The 14365-nt window shown below is 33.4% G+C and overlaps 1 protein-coding gene across 6 annotated transcripts in view; it reads right to left on the reverse strand.

The window, feature by feature from the left end:
• LOC126780880 (uncharacterized) overlaps window positions 1-13199 on the reverse strand; it is an 81658-nt gene extending 68459 nt beyond the window's left edge. For 2 of the 6 annotated variants that reach the window (XM_050505600.1, XM_050505558.1), the window contains exon 1: window positions 10952-11131. In XM_050505600.1, coding sequence (XP_050361557.1) covers window positions 10952-11041 — 90 coding nt within the window. In that variant the 5' untranslated portion in view covers window positions 11042-11131. The other 4 variants (XM_050505567.1, XM_050505584.1, XM_050505591.1 and 1 more) reach the window with 4 other exon arrangements.
• Between the last annotated feature and the right edge of the window lie 1166 nt (window positions 13200-14365).

The following is a 14365-nucleotide window of genomic DNA, read 5'->3' on the forward strand; positions in this document are numbered from 1 at the left end:
CGAAACAAATGTTGATCCCTCGTTCTATAACGTGCCTTTATTATTAAATACTACGTAATAATTATATTTCACGAAAAATCCATGCATATACTACGAATAATTGTTACTAAAATTAATATTATTAATAAATATATTTAAAATTAATAACGATTACCAAAGTAACAAAAAAATATTCATTTGCATATACGCAATTATACATTTAGTTCCATTAAAAAATAACAATATAATAAATTAATAAAGTTTTAAGATCTTATTATGAAAATGTATATTACGCAATATGCAACTACAACAACTTGATACAATTTTACTTGCATGAAATTCAATAAGTTCGAAGCGACTGTGGTTAGCTTTAGAAATTTTTGCTAAATATGGATTAAATAGGGCGTTGAAGTGTACGTACTCTTCAGGCTGCGCTGGCGCAGACGACAGCTGACGGTGAGCTCTTATGAGAGGCGATTTTTAGCAATTAACCACCCTGCCGTGCCATTGTGTGTCTCTTACAGATGTTTATCAAAACCTTTTGTATTTATAAAAAAACACTATATTAGTACCTTATTGCTATCATAAAAACAAATTTAAAACAAAAACAAATTCAAACTCTAATACTCTCACGCTCACCAACACGCCGTATCATGTTGCCTCGTAATGGAAAAAGTGGTTTATAATCATAGCCAGTATACAATATTTACGCATACTTTATCGTCAATCAATAATTAATATCTGAAGGCTGGCTGTTCAGACGCTCCCGAATTTCGCGGAGAATGATGCGGAGATCGCGTTCGAGTAATCGAACCGGCAAAAAATAAAAAATGAAACAAATACGAAATACTCCATTACTGGCACGCGGACAGCTATGGAGACGTTTCAGAACGAGATATATTGTTCAGTTAGTATACAGTGGCCGTTCAAAGATGATTGGGGCGACGTCTGTCAGGTGGTCGGTTCACATTTTGATGGAAGTCGAGAAAAACTTGCCGTGTAATATAATTTACAAATGAAAAGTATATTAAACGCTTGCTTAGATATGTGTGCAAAACAAGAAATGTTATCAAAAATATTTTAATGGTGTTATTATTAAAATGCTCATACAAAAACTAGCTTTCGGCCGCGGACCTCCTCTCCCGAACGACACGTGTGGGATGTTTAATTTTGTGACGAGACTTGTATCATACGATACGACAAAAATTCTGAGGAACAGTCTGTGGTAAGTCACCTTAATTTATTGTGTTCGTTAATAAATTATGCTGTATAGTCTAGGTCTTGTAGAAAAGAATAAAGAAGCTACTATCTCTCATTCCTGCTATCGAAAGAGCAGATTAACAGGGATTGCGCTTACGCAATTACGTAAGCGCATCAACCATCCGTATTATGGTGGGATCACTAAAAAAAGACTAAAACCGTAAAAAACACTAAAATCGTTGTAAAAATAATGATGATACTGTTTTTAATTTGGCTCACTTTCTTCACCAACGAAAAAAAAAACATTTACAACCATCCACCAGGGAAGAACAATGTAATGAGTAATACTTAATCAAAGAATATCTAATATTTTTCTAACCTTACTTAATGTTATAAATGCGAAAGTTTGTTTCTTTGTTATGCTTTCACGTCAACAACTCAACCGATCATCATGAAATTTTGTCAAGTTGTACATTAAGGGACATATACTTAAGACCCCCCCACACACACACACAAACGGGTGATACCACGGGCGGAAACTAGTGAAAAATAAATACATACATTACACTATATTATTATTGATTGACCTTAGACTAAATTATTTTATTGGCAATTACACGTATTTATTACTTTAGTTAACAGTTTATTTTATAGTTAATATTTTACACAAATAATAGATACGATATTACTAGTTAAAACATCGTGTACATATAAATCCTTACTGATATTATAAATGCGATAGTGAGTTTGTTTGTTTCTTTGTTACGCTTTCACGTCAAAACTATTCAACCGGCTATTGATACTCGGGGAATCCACGGGCCGAAACTTGTTTAATAACAAAATTAGTATAACATGTAATGATTTTTTTATAACTTTTTCAGAAATTAGTAACTACCTCAATATCTTTGGAACTATATTTCTTTCACAAGGAACAGTTAATTACGGCACTACCAATGATGTCAAATTTACTTCTTTAACAAATGTATAGCTTGAAATGTATTTGGTATTTAAATAGATTTTCAAGTTTATTATCAATAACGACAGTTAAACTTTTCGAAACGACTCCATAACGTTCTAGTTCTTATGCGTACACATTATGTATGCAGGGCGCGGCTGGCCGCGGGCCACGTCAGCTATTTGCTCGTGACCAGAGGGCTAAGCCATTCAAGGCTAAGACACGGGGGCCAGTTTTTGGTCGACTTGATCCACGACACCCCTGCGCCCGCGACGTGCCAACGCGCCTCACACGTTCGTCTCCCAGATTCAAGAGTGGTTGACAAAACCAATCGAACCTGTGTAACATACCACGCTTGCTCTTCGAAAATAAATGGCGTTCTTTCGCAGCTCCCCAAGGAGTTCGAACGCGGTTGGTAAAATTAACTTCGATTCATTAATTACTTTTTAATGAATTGAGTTATTTTAAATACCGAATCGATAAAATATGATACGAATAAAGACACGAAATATGCTTTAAATGAATACATTAACAATTAACCGAGGTAGCTCGAGAACATGTACCTACCCATTAGATTCCGCAAACGTTGTAATTCCTTCACCCTTATGATAATCTTAACAGTATTTGCGCAGATCTTGAGTACGTAAGCTCGTCCATTATTAATTGCACTTCTCAGGTGCGAAGATTATCCTTATTATGGTACCGCAGGGCTGACACATGCATCTCCTTACGATCCGGAACTTATCGAAGGGGTAGACTAAGTATCTGAACAGTAGTTAAATAAGCCGATTGAGAAAATCCCAAATTAGGTATGCTTAGACGATCTTCATCTCATCATTCTCTCTCAACTTCTATAAACTTTTATGTAAATGTTACGTAGATTGAATCAATTCGTTCCGATAGAATATATAATTTATATTATTTTATAATTTAATGTCACTTAAGCAATGTTGATATTAACTGAAAGTGTGCCATTCAAATTAACAACTCGGTCTATATTTTTCCTAACCGACTGACAAATAAGTTTTACTATTACAACGGAATTTAATAGAGCGGATTAAGTAATAAGTATTTAAGTGAACAAAGATTGCAAAACTGCTAGGAATTGCGAAAGGTAAATTAAAAATCGAATTGGCTTTTGGTTCGCCGCACTGTGTTCAGGCGTTCCCCCCTCCCTCCCACTGTAATTGCGGGCGGCGCGCGCGCAGATTATCAGAAGCAAGTGCGTTCGATAACGCATGCGCACGAATGCATGTTATTAAATTTATTCCTTTTTCGCCAGAATCTGCATAATGAGGGGGGCAAAAAAGGCACGTAATCGCTAGATTGCACGTCGCCTTCCCCTGGAGAAAGGCAATATATTACTGCTGTAGGTACCTGTCTACATTTTGATGAATATTTTAAGAAGTGTTACACATTTTATTTTTAGGTTAATGCGAAGCCAGACGATTACATGTGATTATTTCTTGTCATAGCGAGGCATCGACCCTCTTATAGGTGATGTGTTATCGTTATACTGAAAGTCCGTCGTGGGTATTTTTTTAAATAACGAAGATATCATGATCGCCTAAAGCTGGGGATCCACTCACGTCGACATGTTAAAAGTTTGCACGCACCCTTAACTTTAATATAGCTTACATCTGGACGAACTCTGCATGATTGATATCATATCATCCTCAGATGATAAAAAATATATAAAATACGATCATATTAAATTACATGTATGAATAAAATGAAAATATATTTAATGAATATGTGATGTTTCACCTACGGAGACATTTTAGTAAAATGTTTTCAATTTACGTATGACAATATTCCATATTTCATCATACATATCTTATGTTATTCTAATTTTACATTATAATCAAGATATTTACATTTAACTGATAAAAATTTTTTTTGTTTTAGTCCAACCCTGGTTTGCCGTGGGCTACCGAAATTCCACATCCGCGCAACACACCGTTTTTTTCAACTCCTTATCTTTCGTCATTATTTAAAAAGCCTTATACTCCTCATATTTAACATAAATTTTACAAGAGGTAACAGAGTTCAAGATCGTTCGGAAAATCGACAATACTTAAGGCAAATTTGCTCGAAAATTTATCGGTAACGAATCGTGGTTGCTCTTAATTTTCGAACATCATTAACGCGCAATTCCTCAAAGATGTGCTTCTGATGTTCGTGAGAAATTTACTTTGTAACAGGATCAGGGTACAGTAAAAAAGTTCCGCGCGTGTCGTCGGCAGCCGTCCAGCAAGTAGTCCGTAAATTATGGTTAGTTTTTGGGCACGCTCGCGCAATGCAGCCTCACGGCTTTTCGCTTCGCCCTCCCCCGCCCCGCTGTGCAGCCTCACCCGGTCACAGACCTCGCATCATTTCGTCAATCTCGACTACTTATCCGTCCGCACCGATCCCTTATATTAATCATTTTTCCAAAAAACGAGGCGCAATAAAGATCGTATCGGCTCAGCTGGGACCTCTGTACGAATACTTTCGAAACTTTAGAATTGACAAACCAATATCGCAACTTATATTTATCGAAGCATGTATTTTAACTATGAACCGTTCATTGTACCGCCAAAATTAATCTCGAGGGTTTAGCTGCGTCACAAAGGCGGCATGCCGGCGCGTACGGTGGCTATTACGGACACCACTTTATAATTACCTTTTTAAATAGTTTTTTCAGTCACTCAACATATTAAAACGTCAATGTAAATAACTTGTTAGCCGCAATCTCATTTCTGGCCGATTGGATATTACAATAGTGTACGTGATTTGAGAAAGGTAACGGTGTCGCCGCTTTATCCGCGAGATGGAGCCCATTAGCGGCGACGCAAGTGGCCAGGCCGGCCCAGCGCAGCCGCCGAGCGCAGCGCGTGTCTAACGACAAGGCTACTCGACCGACAAATAGATAATACCTATAATGTAATCGATTTGTTAATCAAAATATAGATTAATCTTTTCATGTCTATTACACAGTTCAATTCAAATATTCGTGCCAGTCTTAACTGATGATTTTGGCCATGTCTGCAAAAACAGCATATTACAATATTTTAAGTCAATCGACTTCGAAGCAACAAGACCAAGACAAAACTTATTGCTGTCTGAGGGGCAAAAAATATGATACTTCACTTGAAACTAATGAAAAAATGATCCGCGTCAAATATAGATCGATTATATTATCACAAAGAAACTGGCGCGCGTGGCGCGTAATTAGATCTGAACCCGTGCATTGTGCCCGAATCCAAGGCAAATTGAACCACGCAATATTTCACCTGACAGTGTCGTACGTGTGTAATTGCACGGATTTATCCACTGTAAACTCGAGTTTTTGTAGTACTAGTCTGGCACGCGCCCACTTTCTATGTTACTACCTGGAGATGTAATTTGACGAGTTTTTTTCTCGGTTAAAATCATCCGAGTCATCGTCAAACTTCCGTAACGGCGTTCAATAAGTATGGTTCAGTTGAAACGATCATACATATATATACATACATATATATTGTGCAGACATAATTATATCCACCTTACGTATAAAGTGATCGCCCCTCGTCATTTGTTTTTTTTTTTAATAATTTAAGTATTTGAAATTTATTAAATCCATATTTGAAATAGGAACCCACATTAGGAATATCTATACTAACATTATAAATCCGAAAGTAACGTTGTCTGTCTGTCGTCTCGTCTTTAACGGCTTAATCACTGAATTGATTTTTATGAAAAAAAAAATATGAAATAGGCTTGAACCCCACTGGTGGTAGGGCTTTGTGCAAGCTCGTCTGGGTAGGTACCACCCACTCATCAGATATTCTACCGCAAAACAGCAATACTTGATATTGTTGTGTTCCGGTTTGAAGGGTGAGTGAGCCAGTGTAATTACAGGCACAAGGGACATAAAATCTTAGTTCCCAAGGTTGGTGGCGCATTGGATATGTAAGCGATGGTTGACATTTCTTACAATGCCAATGTCTAAGAGCGTTGGTGACCACTTACCATCAGGTGGCCCATATGCTCGTCCGCCTTCCTTTTCTATAAAAAAAAAAAAAAAAAGGATATAGGCTAAAGGCTACCTAATAAAATACCTGCTCCCTCCCCTAAAACGTGGGTGAAAGCGCGGGTGAAATCATAAAATACATAACAAAATGTTATCCTTCGATATTCCAACATTTAATATGAATGCATTTTATTATTTCAGACTATACGTACCGGGTGCTCACTATCAGCAATACGTAGTTCTGAGTTATCGCTCGGAACCATAATCCGCGATAATGGATTAGCGCAATGGTGAATATTTATAAACACAAAGTATCGCCAAATCGAGTCGAACGGAATTATGTTTTTTTTTTTTTTTTTCATTTTAAGTTATTGCAATTGACGTCAGAATCCGTAAGTATTACCAACTAAACTATTAACTTGGGCATACATTGATTTAAATGCGCTGCGCCGAGAATTCAATTTTTATGCCTCTTATATAATGTTATTGTTGTCTATGGGTAGACAGACGTAACATTACAATGACAAGGTCCGTCGAAATCTGCACCTTCATTTTGTTAAAAAATAAAACGTAATATGAATTACGCCTTAGTTATTTTTCTATTAATCTAGAATAAGAAATCATGAAACGCTGCCATTACCTATCATTAGCCACGCAGCCATGACTGTATTTCTTTTTATTTGATCTAAATTCCATTCGTTTGCTTAATGTCAAAATTTCCAAATTAACAATTAATTAAGTAATATATAAAAATAATTATCATTACTATTAAAAATTGGATTTAGAAATAATTCCTAGTATTTGTATTACACATAAATATATTACTAATGCCATAAACCATTTACTTCCGACGCCGTTTCTCAGATAAAAGCTAATTAATGTTATTGTCATATTTCTTTGGTTGAAGAATATGGCTTTAATAACCTTTAACTATTTACGAAAAAATAGTAAGTAGTTATATTTCCAAAACAAAGACAGCTCTATTAAAACCGTATTAAAAGTTATTCATTAACGATATTTAATTAAGTTTTATAAAAGAAGTTTATACTCGGTAATGAGAAATAATTAAAAATAAATAGTTATGAAAAATAACTTTAGAGCAACGGAATATATAGTAGCAAAATACACCTGGAATGGAGATATATCTAAAAAAAATCGTTTTGATTTATGACTTTATCCGTGTACTAAAACTAATAAACTGTTTTGTACTTAAACTAGATTGTTTTGTCATCAGCGAAATTTACCGAATTTGTACAATAACTTGTGATGAACTGGTTTAAAGTTCAGTTGCAGGACACACTAGCAGGTAATATTAAATAAAGTAAATAAATTAAATAATATTACGTAAATATATCATCAACTGAAAATATGAAGCTATTTTAAACAAACTATATTTTTCACATTGATTCGTTATCGCCTTAACATATAGAGAGCGATAACGTTCAGAAATCGCAAAAGAAATATCTACATAAATAAAAATGTTCGATTATAATAAAATCTGAAGCTCCACTTTTGTACAAAAAATATTTAAAACTTAGAATCATGACTGGCTGGAAATAAAATTAAAAATAAATAGTTTAAAAAAGTTTTCATTATTAATTTTAATATAAATTCGAAAAGGCTTTCAATATACGCGGACATGTATCTAATTCAATTCACGCAAAACAACAGCGAAACTAGTATTGATTAAAAAATAAGTTAGTAGTTCATTGAATAATAGTTTATCTATAAAAAATACTGTTAAGTTTAATTATCTCTAATCGAATTATGTGTCGTATACAAATTTGTATTTCATTTTGCTTGGCGTTGTACTTATATAATTTGCAAATAAATTAACTATATTTAATTACAATGTAACAAAATTTCATATTGTCTTTATCCAACATAAATATATATAATATTAGTATTTTATGTTTTTATAGTAGAGGTAGGCGGACGGCTGGCCACCTGATGGTAAGTGGTCACCAACGCCCATAGACATTGGCATCGTAAGAAATGTTGGCGCATTGTAAACGATGGTTAACATCGCCAATGCGCCACCAACCTTGGGAACTAATAAGATGTCCCTTGTGCCTGTTATTACACTGGCTCCCTTACCCTTCAAACCGGAACACAACAATATCAAGTACTGCTGCTTCGCAACAGAATATCTAAAGAGTAGGTGGTACCGACCCAGATGAGCTTGGACAAAGTCCTACCACCAGTCAAGTCAAGTAAGTAAGTAAGTAAATCCTTCTAAGCATAGATAAAATCGATACCCATGTAGGTATAATAGTGATACTTTGTTTATAATAGGTATATTTTATTTGTTAATTATATATATCAATTCAAAGAAGGCAAATAAAAAATGTCCACGGTTTTATAGAACCTTGTCCCATAAAGTTTGTACTTTGTAGGTGAAATTAGTATTAAGTGTTACTACTGTTAAAAAAATTGTATCGAATCTTATTAAGACCAGAATGAGGCATTTCTCTCATGGTAGGTGTATGATTATGATATCGGAATTTCAGCCATAGAGTTCAATCACAAGGCCAAGCTAACTATCAAAAACATAGTAGACAATTGTATCCGCAAACATCACTCTAATCCCTCACTATTGTAATCTGATGAAACGGTAAGCCGACACGATCGAAGAGGACGCAGGACGGCTTTATGCACAACGCAACTTCTTACCACTATAATATAATATAATATCTTGGGACAGTTTTTCACACACGTCCAATCCCAAATTAAGCTTGTACAAAGATTGTGCTATGGAAACCAGACAACTGATATACTACATATACTACTTGTCTTTTGTAAATACATACTTATATAGATAATTACACCCAGACTCGGGACAAACAGACATGTTCATGCACACAAATGTCTGTCCTGGGTGGGAATCAAACCCACAACCTTCGGCGTGAAAAGGCATCTACAGGTATCTGACCTAACACGCCAACCGGCTCGTCATTGTCATGTAATAAAAAAATGTCAGCTGCACTTTGGCCAAAAAATAATTTCATTCAAAATGTACATATTACATTGATTTTTTGTTTACTATTTACATTATGTATTTTTATATTTTCCGGTTAAAGAAACTTTATTGCTCATTTAGAATCATATTCACTGAGATGAGAACATAATATTATTATAATAATTATATAATATAGAAAAATACAATTTCGAAGAGGGTATCTGTGAAAACCTTGCATTATTGTCGATAGACTGGTCTTATCGCACATACACGGAGTACGGAGAAGTGGTATGAGTGAGTGAGAATTTATGTATTTATTATTATTTATTCAATTAAATTTAATAAATTATTTTACATTATTATACAGTTTGTTTCATATTATATATTTGTGTTATTTTATATTGCTTTGAACATATATTTTTAATAGTCTCCTAAACAGATGCATACTTTTTTGCTTCTTTAATATTTTTTATTAAATCGTTTTGCTCTGTCAAACATGATATTTTTCTTCCCATAGATAATAATACGAGGTTTTGATAGTATTGTATTTTGTATATTTGTATTTATATTTGTATATTTGACTCTAATTCATTTTGTTAAGATAAACTGACAATATGGCATAGATAATTGCAAATAATTTATCATTAAGTAATAAATGAATGAATTATTTTTATATAATGTGTAATTATCAAGTGCTATATTTTTTAAATATTGTGTTTTTAAATAATTGATGATCTTTGAATTCAATAAAATATTTTCATATCAATTACATAGCAATTAAAATCACATATCTTAATCGCTATGTAATTCAAGAAATCATCAGTCCACCGCTAAAAATTGAATTTGGAATTAACAAATTTTAAGTTTTTTATTTTATTATTATATTATTTTTTCTTGTAAGCGTTGTTAATGTATTTCGCCATACAGCCTTGTCTTCAGTATTTATTGACTTGGCTTTAAAAATTTTGAAGTTTTGCCCTGCTCATCAATGGCATTTTTCTCACAAATATTTTCAAATGACACTGATTATAAATTCGAATATTATAATGAAATTACCGCCAGTTCCTTTGATTTTAGGAAATAACAATTCATTAACATTTTTGACCATTTTAAAATATCAAACTAAATATGTGAATAATATTTAAATTTAAGTATCGCAATATTAAAAAAAAAATCAAAACGTATTGCCATTTTAAGTTTATCGCTTTTAAGATAATAATTATTAGCTATTCCGTCGTTTTCTAAAATGCTTAAAATGGATTACCCAACGACATCCGATGGTAAACTATTTAAAAGTATAAAACAAAATATATCCATATCTACATTGCCGACAGTTAAAATAAAAATGTTAATGTTAAATACCTACTTTTTTTATTGAATTTGACTATAGAACAATTTTGAATTATTTTGTTAATAACCGTTAATTTAACGCGACTAAAGTTATACGTCACTTTTTATAAATATTCAAGTGTCACATTTTAGTCCGATTATATTTATTGATGTGACCTTGCCAAAAAATCGATCAATACTGTTCAAATTAATAATTCAATTATGTATGTAAGTGTTTCATTATATTTATGCTAATTTTGGTTATCAAGATGAACTTGGCAATAGGACTTATTGTCCGTGTAGAACAATTAGACAAACTGTATCTATAATATACATCTTATTACTGCATTGTTTATAATTCCTAATTACGAACAAATCAACTTATTCAATATAAATATGAAATTTAATTAATAACATTTTTCGGTGTTACCTTATGAATATTTTTATTAGTTGCCTTAACAGAGAGATTTTAGTATTATTAAACGACCGGCGACAATAATTAGAAATTAATAATAAGGATTTTTTTTAAACTAACCTGTGAAAGATCACTCGGAGCTTCCGACTTGGCGGTGTTGGCCGCTGCCCATGCCTCCGCGAACGTCTCCATAGCACTCTGAAAGTCCATCTTGTTACGATTCACGACATCAACATACCGAAAATTCACACATGTGCCCGACACGGCGAGCAAAGTCAACAACTCAACACGTTCGCTCCAGCCGGCCGGCGGCGCGCTACTGGCGCTCGGCCCCGCCCAGCGAACCGCCCGCGTCGAGAAAAACCGATACCACCCGAGCCTCCCGTTTCAGCGCTTTTCTTTTTAAGCCGCTATTTTAACGAGTTTTTTTTTTCACCCAAAGCCCAGCCCACGGTGGTGGTTGGGCGTCCTTCGGATTATTTACACTTGTAATTCAGAGATTGCTACACTGATATTTAATTTGTTGTGCCGGGAGGGTGTTAGGCGTTATCTTGTTACGTGATTATGCTCCAAGATAGGCGTCTTTACGTCGGATCTCGTTACGTATGAGACAATACGCTCATTGTTATGATTTATCGCGTTATCGGTGATCATTAAAATTTTCTTAACGCATTGACTGCGGGTACTTTCGACAGTTAATTAGTTCGTGAATATAGTCCCAATTTAGCAATTTAAAAAGCTATAAAAGTAGCTAATTGCAATATCCTAGCGAATGGCCGATGTTAGAAGGCATTTTTATTCATTAAATAAATCACGACGGCTTTCAGACTCTGCGATGTAAGAAAAAATTGTCACGGCTTCCTATAATTTTGTACGTGGCCGTTTAAGCAGAATTACCTTCCGGCAAGCAGCATTTTATCTTAATTTCTATAGCTTTCACGATATTAACTGCTGGCTTTGACAAATTGTAATGTTCGACTTAGACACTCCAACGAATTTTATTAAAATATATCTATTCGCTTTATGTGATACTTACACAAAAATAAAATATTTTAAAATAAGAATACGTTTACCGAAATTGCCTTATGTTTCTTATTTGAGAATATATTTATGCGAAAGGGTTCTTTTTATAAAAATCATTTCATCATATTTAAACGTTAACAAAACTTTATTAAGCGTTTTTAATAATAAATATATATAGAACCTAGATACCTACCTAACTATCCAAGGTTCATCTATGTATTGATCCAGTAAGTAGGGCATTGGAGCTTTGTATCGACCGACATTCTTTGTGGATAAAACAATGTACAACTTCGGTCCTGTAAAGTATCGGAGCGATTCAATGATGAACGAGTGAATGTACGAGTATCTACTTGATATTCAGCCGCCCTTTGTGTGCTTTCCTTACTTTAACTATTTGAAACATATTACGAAATTTATTTATATATCCAAGTTATATAGTATATTGCATGTATATCTACTACCTAGTTCCGTTATATGTTTAAATTATATAATATTTAAAAAATAACTGACAAGATTTGAAACGCCTTTTTTTAAAAAAATAGGCAGACTGATAATTGGCTACCACCGTCAATGGACAATGACTACAAAATTTAGACCATCTCTTACATAGTCAAGGTGCCACCAACCTTGTTTGTTAACTAGTCCAGACAGGCTTGCACAAAGCCCTACCACCAAATATGTACTGAAAAGTAAGGCAATATAAAAGCTTGATTAATAAATATACTTATATATAAATCTATAATGTTTTGACAAATGTTATCGAATAATTCAAACAAAACTAATCCGAACAATATTTCTGATGCCTACTATAATATATGGATATACCTACTATATTATTTATACTAAATACAATCTACGTAATTTGAAAGGAAAAAAATGCTATATCTTCCTTATGTGTATGAGTAAGAAGGATAACAAATCGTTTTGTCTTGTAAAATTAGTTTTAATAGTTCTAAATCAACGCCAATTTAATCGCCTTTAATTTTAATTGTGCTAAACTTCAAGATTCTTTATACGAAATTCTTCCCCACAACATTAGTCTATTACACATGAAATTACCGGCACACATTGGTTTACACTCGATTAATTAAATAAATTAGTATTATAGTTAGTAATTATTATTTCATTATTTAATTTGTATAACTATTACTTGATATGATTACATCGTTTTATGTTATCCACCGTCGTATTGCTTTAGTTCTACTTCAATTAAAATTAACAAACATACGAATCGAGCAATCTCTTACTTGTCATTGGCTGAATATTTTCCGTTCAACAACATGAATCGCAAAATTCATATAAAATCACAATTGAAAAACACATGTCACCTAATTGTATGAACACACCACGTATAACTGTACACAATTATCACTTGAACGAAATCTTTTATCTATTTAGCGACACCCGATTTCTATTTTAGTAAAATATTTACCTACCCACTTAGTATTGCTATTATTTTTTATTTGAACATGCAAATCTATGTCTTATGTCATGGGTATAAGGTGCTTAGTGAACATTCTAAGAATAGCCCGCTTAGCTCCCTTAAGCAGTATATCAGTGCTCACGCGCATCCTCCGGTTTTCCCAGTGTCAGTTTTTTGTACGTGAAACAAAATGTTTTATATAATAGTTGACACGCAGGCCAATGATATAAATACGCAAATCAGTTTCGTTGACACGTGGATTGAAATTTGAACTTTAAACATGATTAATGCTGTGAGTTTAGCTACTCGTTAACTTGATATTTAAAAAAAAATTATTTAAATGTTATCAAAAACAAATAATCAAAAAGTTGTTAAATAAATAGATATATAACTAAATTATAATAGCTACCATTATAGCACATAAATTTATCAATCAATAGTTATACTAAATGTTAGTATGTATACATACATACAGCTGTCTCGTTTATCTTGCCGCTAGCTTGTACTGGACAATAAAAAATATTGGGTTGTTCTATCAAGTAATCCTTAATAGCAGAGTTAAGAAGTTGATCCTGCCTGTTCTCTGTTTCCATTCGCGTCCTTTTATATCTCCTCCGCAGTTGGCTAGTCTTAATTAATAATGGAATTCAATGGTGATATCATAAGATGATGATTGAGCCTAGGTAAATACTAGCTACCCAGTGGGCTCATTTTGTACTGCTGCGTTACCTTCTCCAAATGCTTGTAATTTCGGAAGCAATAATCTTAAATACTCGCATAAATAAAGTCCACACCACCAGTCAATCAATAAAGTCAATTTACATGATAATGATAGTAACAATAAGATTATACATTTATTTACTTAACACGTTATTGCACGTACAAAACGTATTTCATTCATTCACTCTTGCATTCTTTACCATCTAACTTTATAAAGTGGAGGAAAGTATGTATGTGGGTAGAAAATTTAATGAATTTAAAAAGAAAATAACAAATTGATCATATTTTAACATGCAAATATACATATATACATATATGAATACATATTTTACTGGTGGTAGAGCTTTGTGCAAGCTCGTCTGGGTAGG

Source organism: Nymphalis io, chromosome 1, assembly GCF_905147045.1.
Source record: "Nymphalis io chromosome 1, ilAglIoxx1.1, whole genome shotgun sequence".
NCBI classification, from domain to species: Eukaryota; Metazoa; Arthropoda; class Insecta; order Lepidoptera; family Nymphalidae; genus Nymphalis; species Nymphalis io.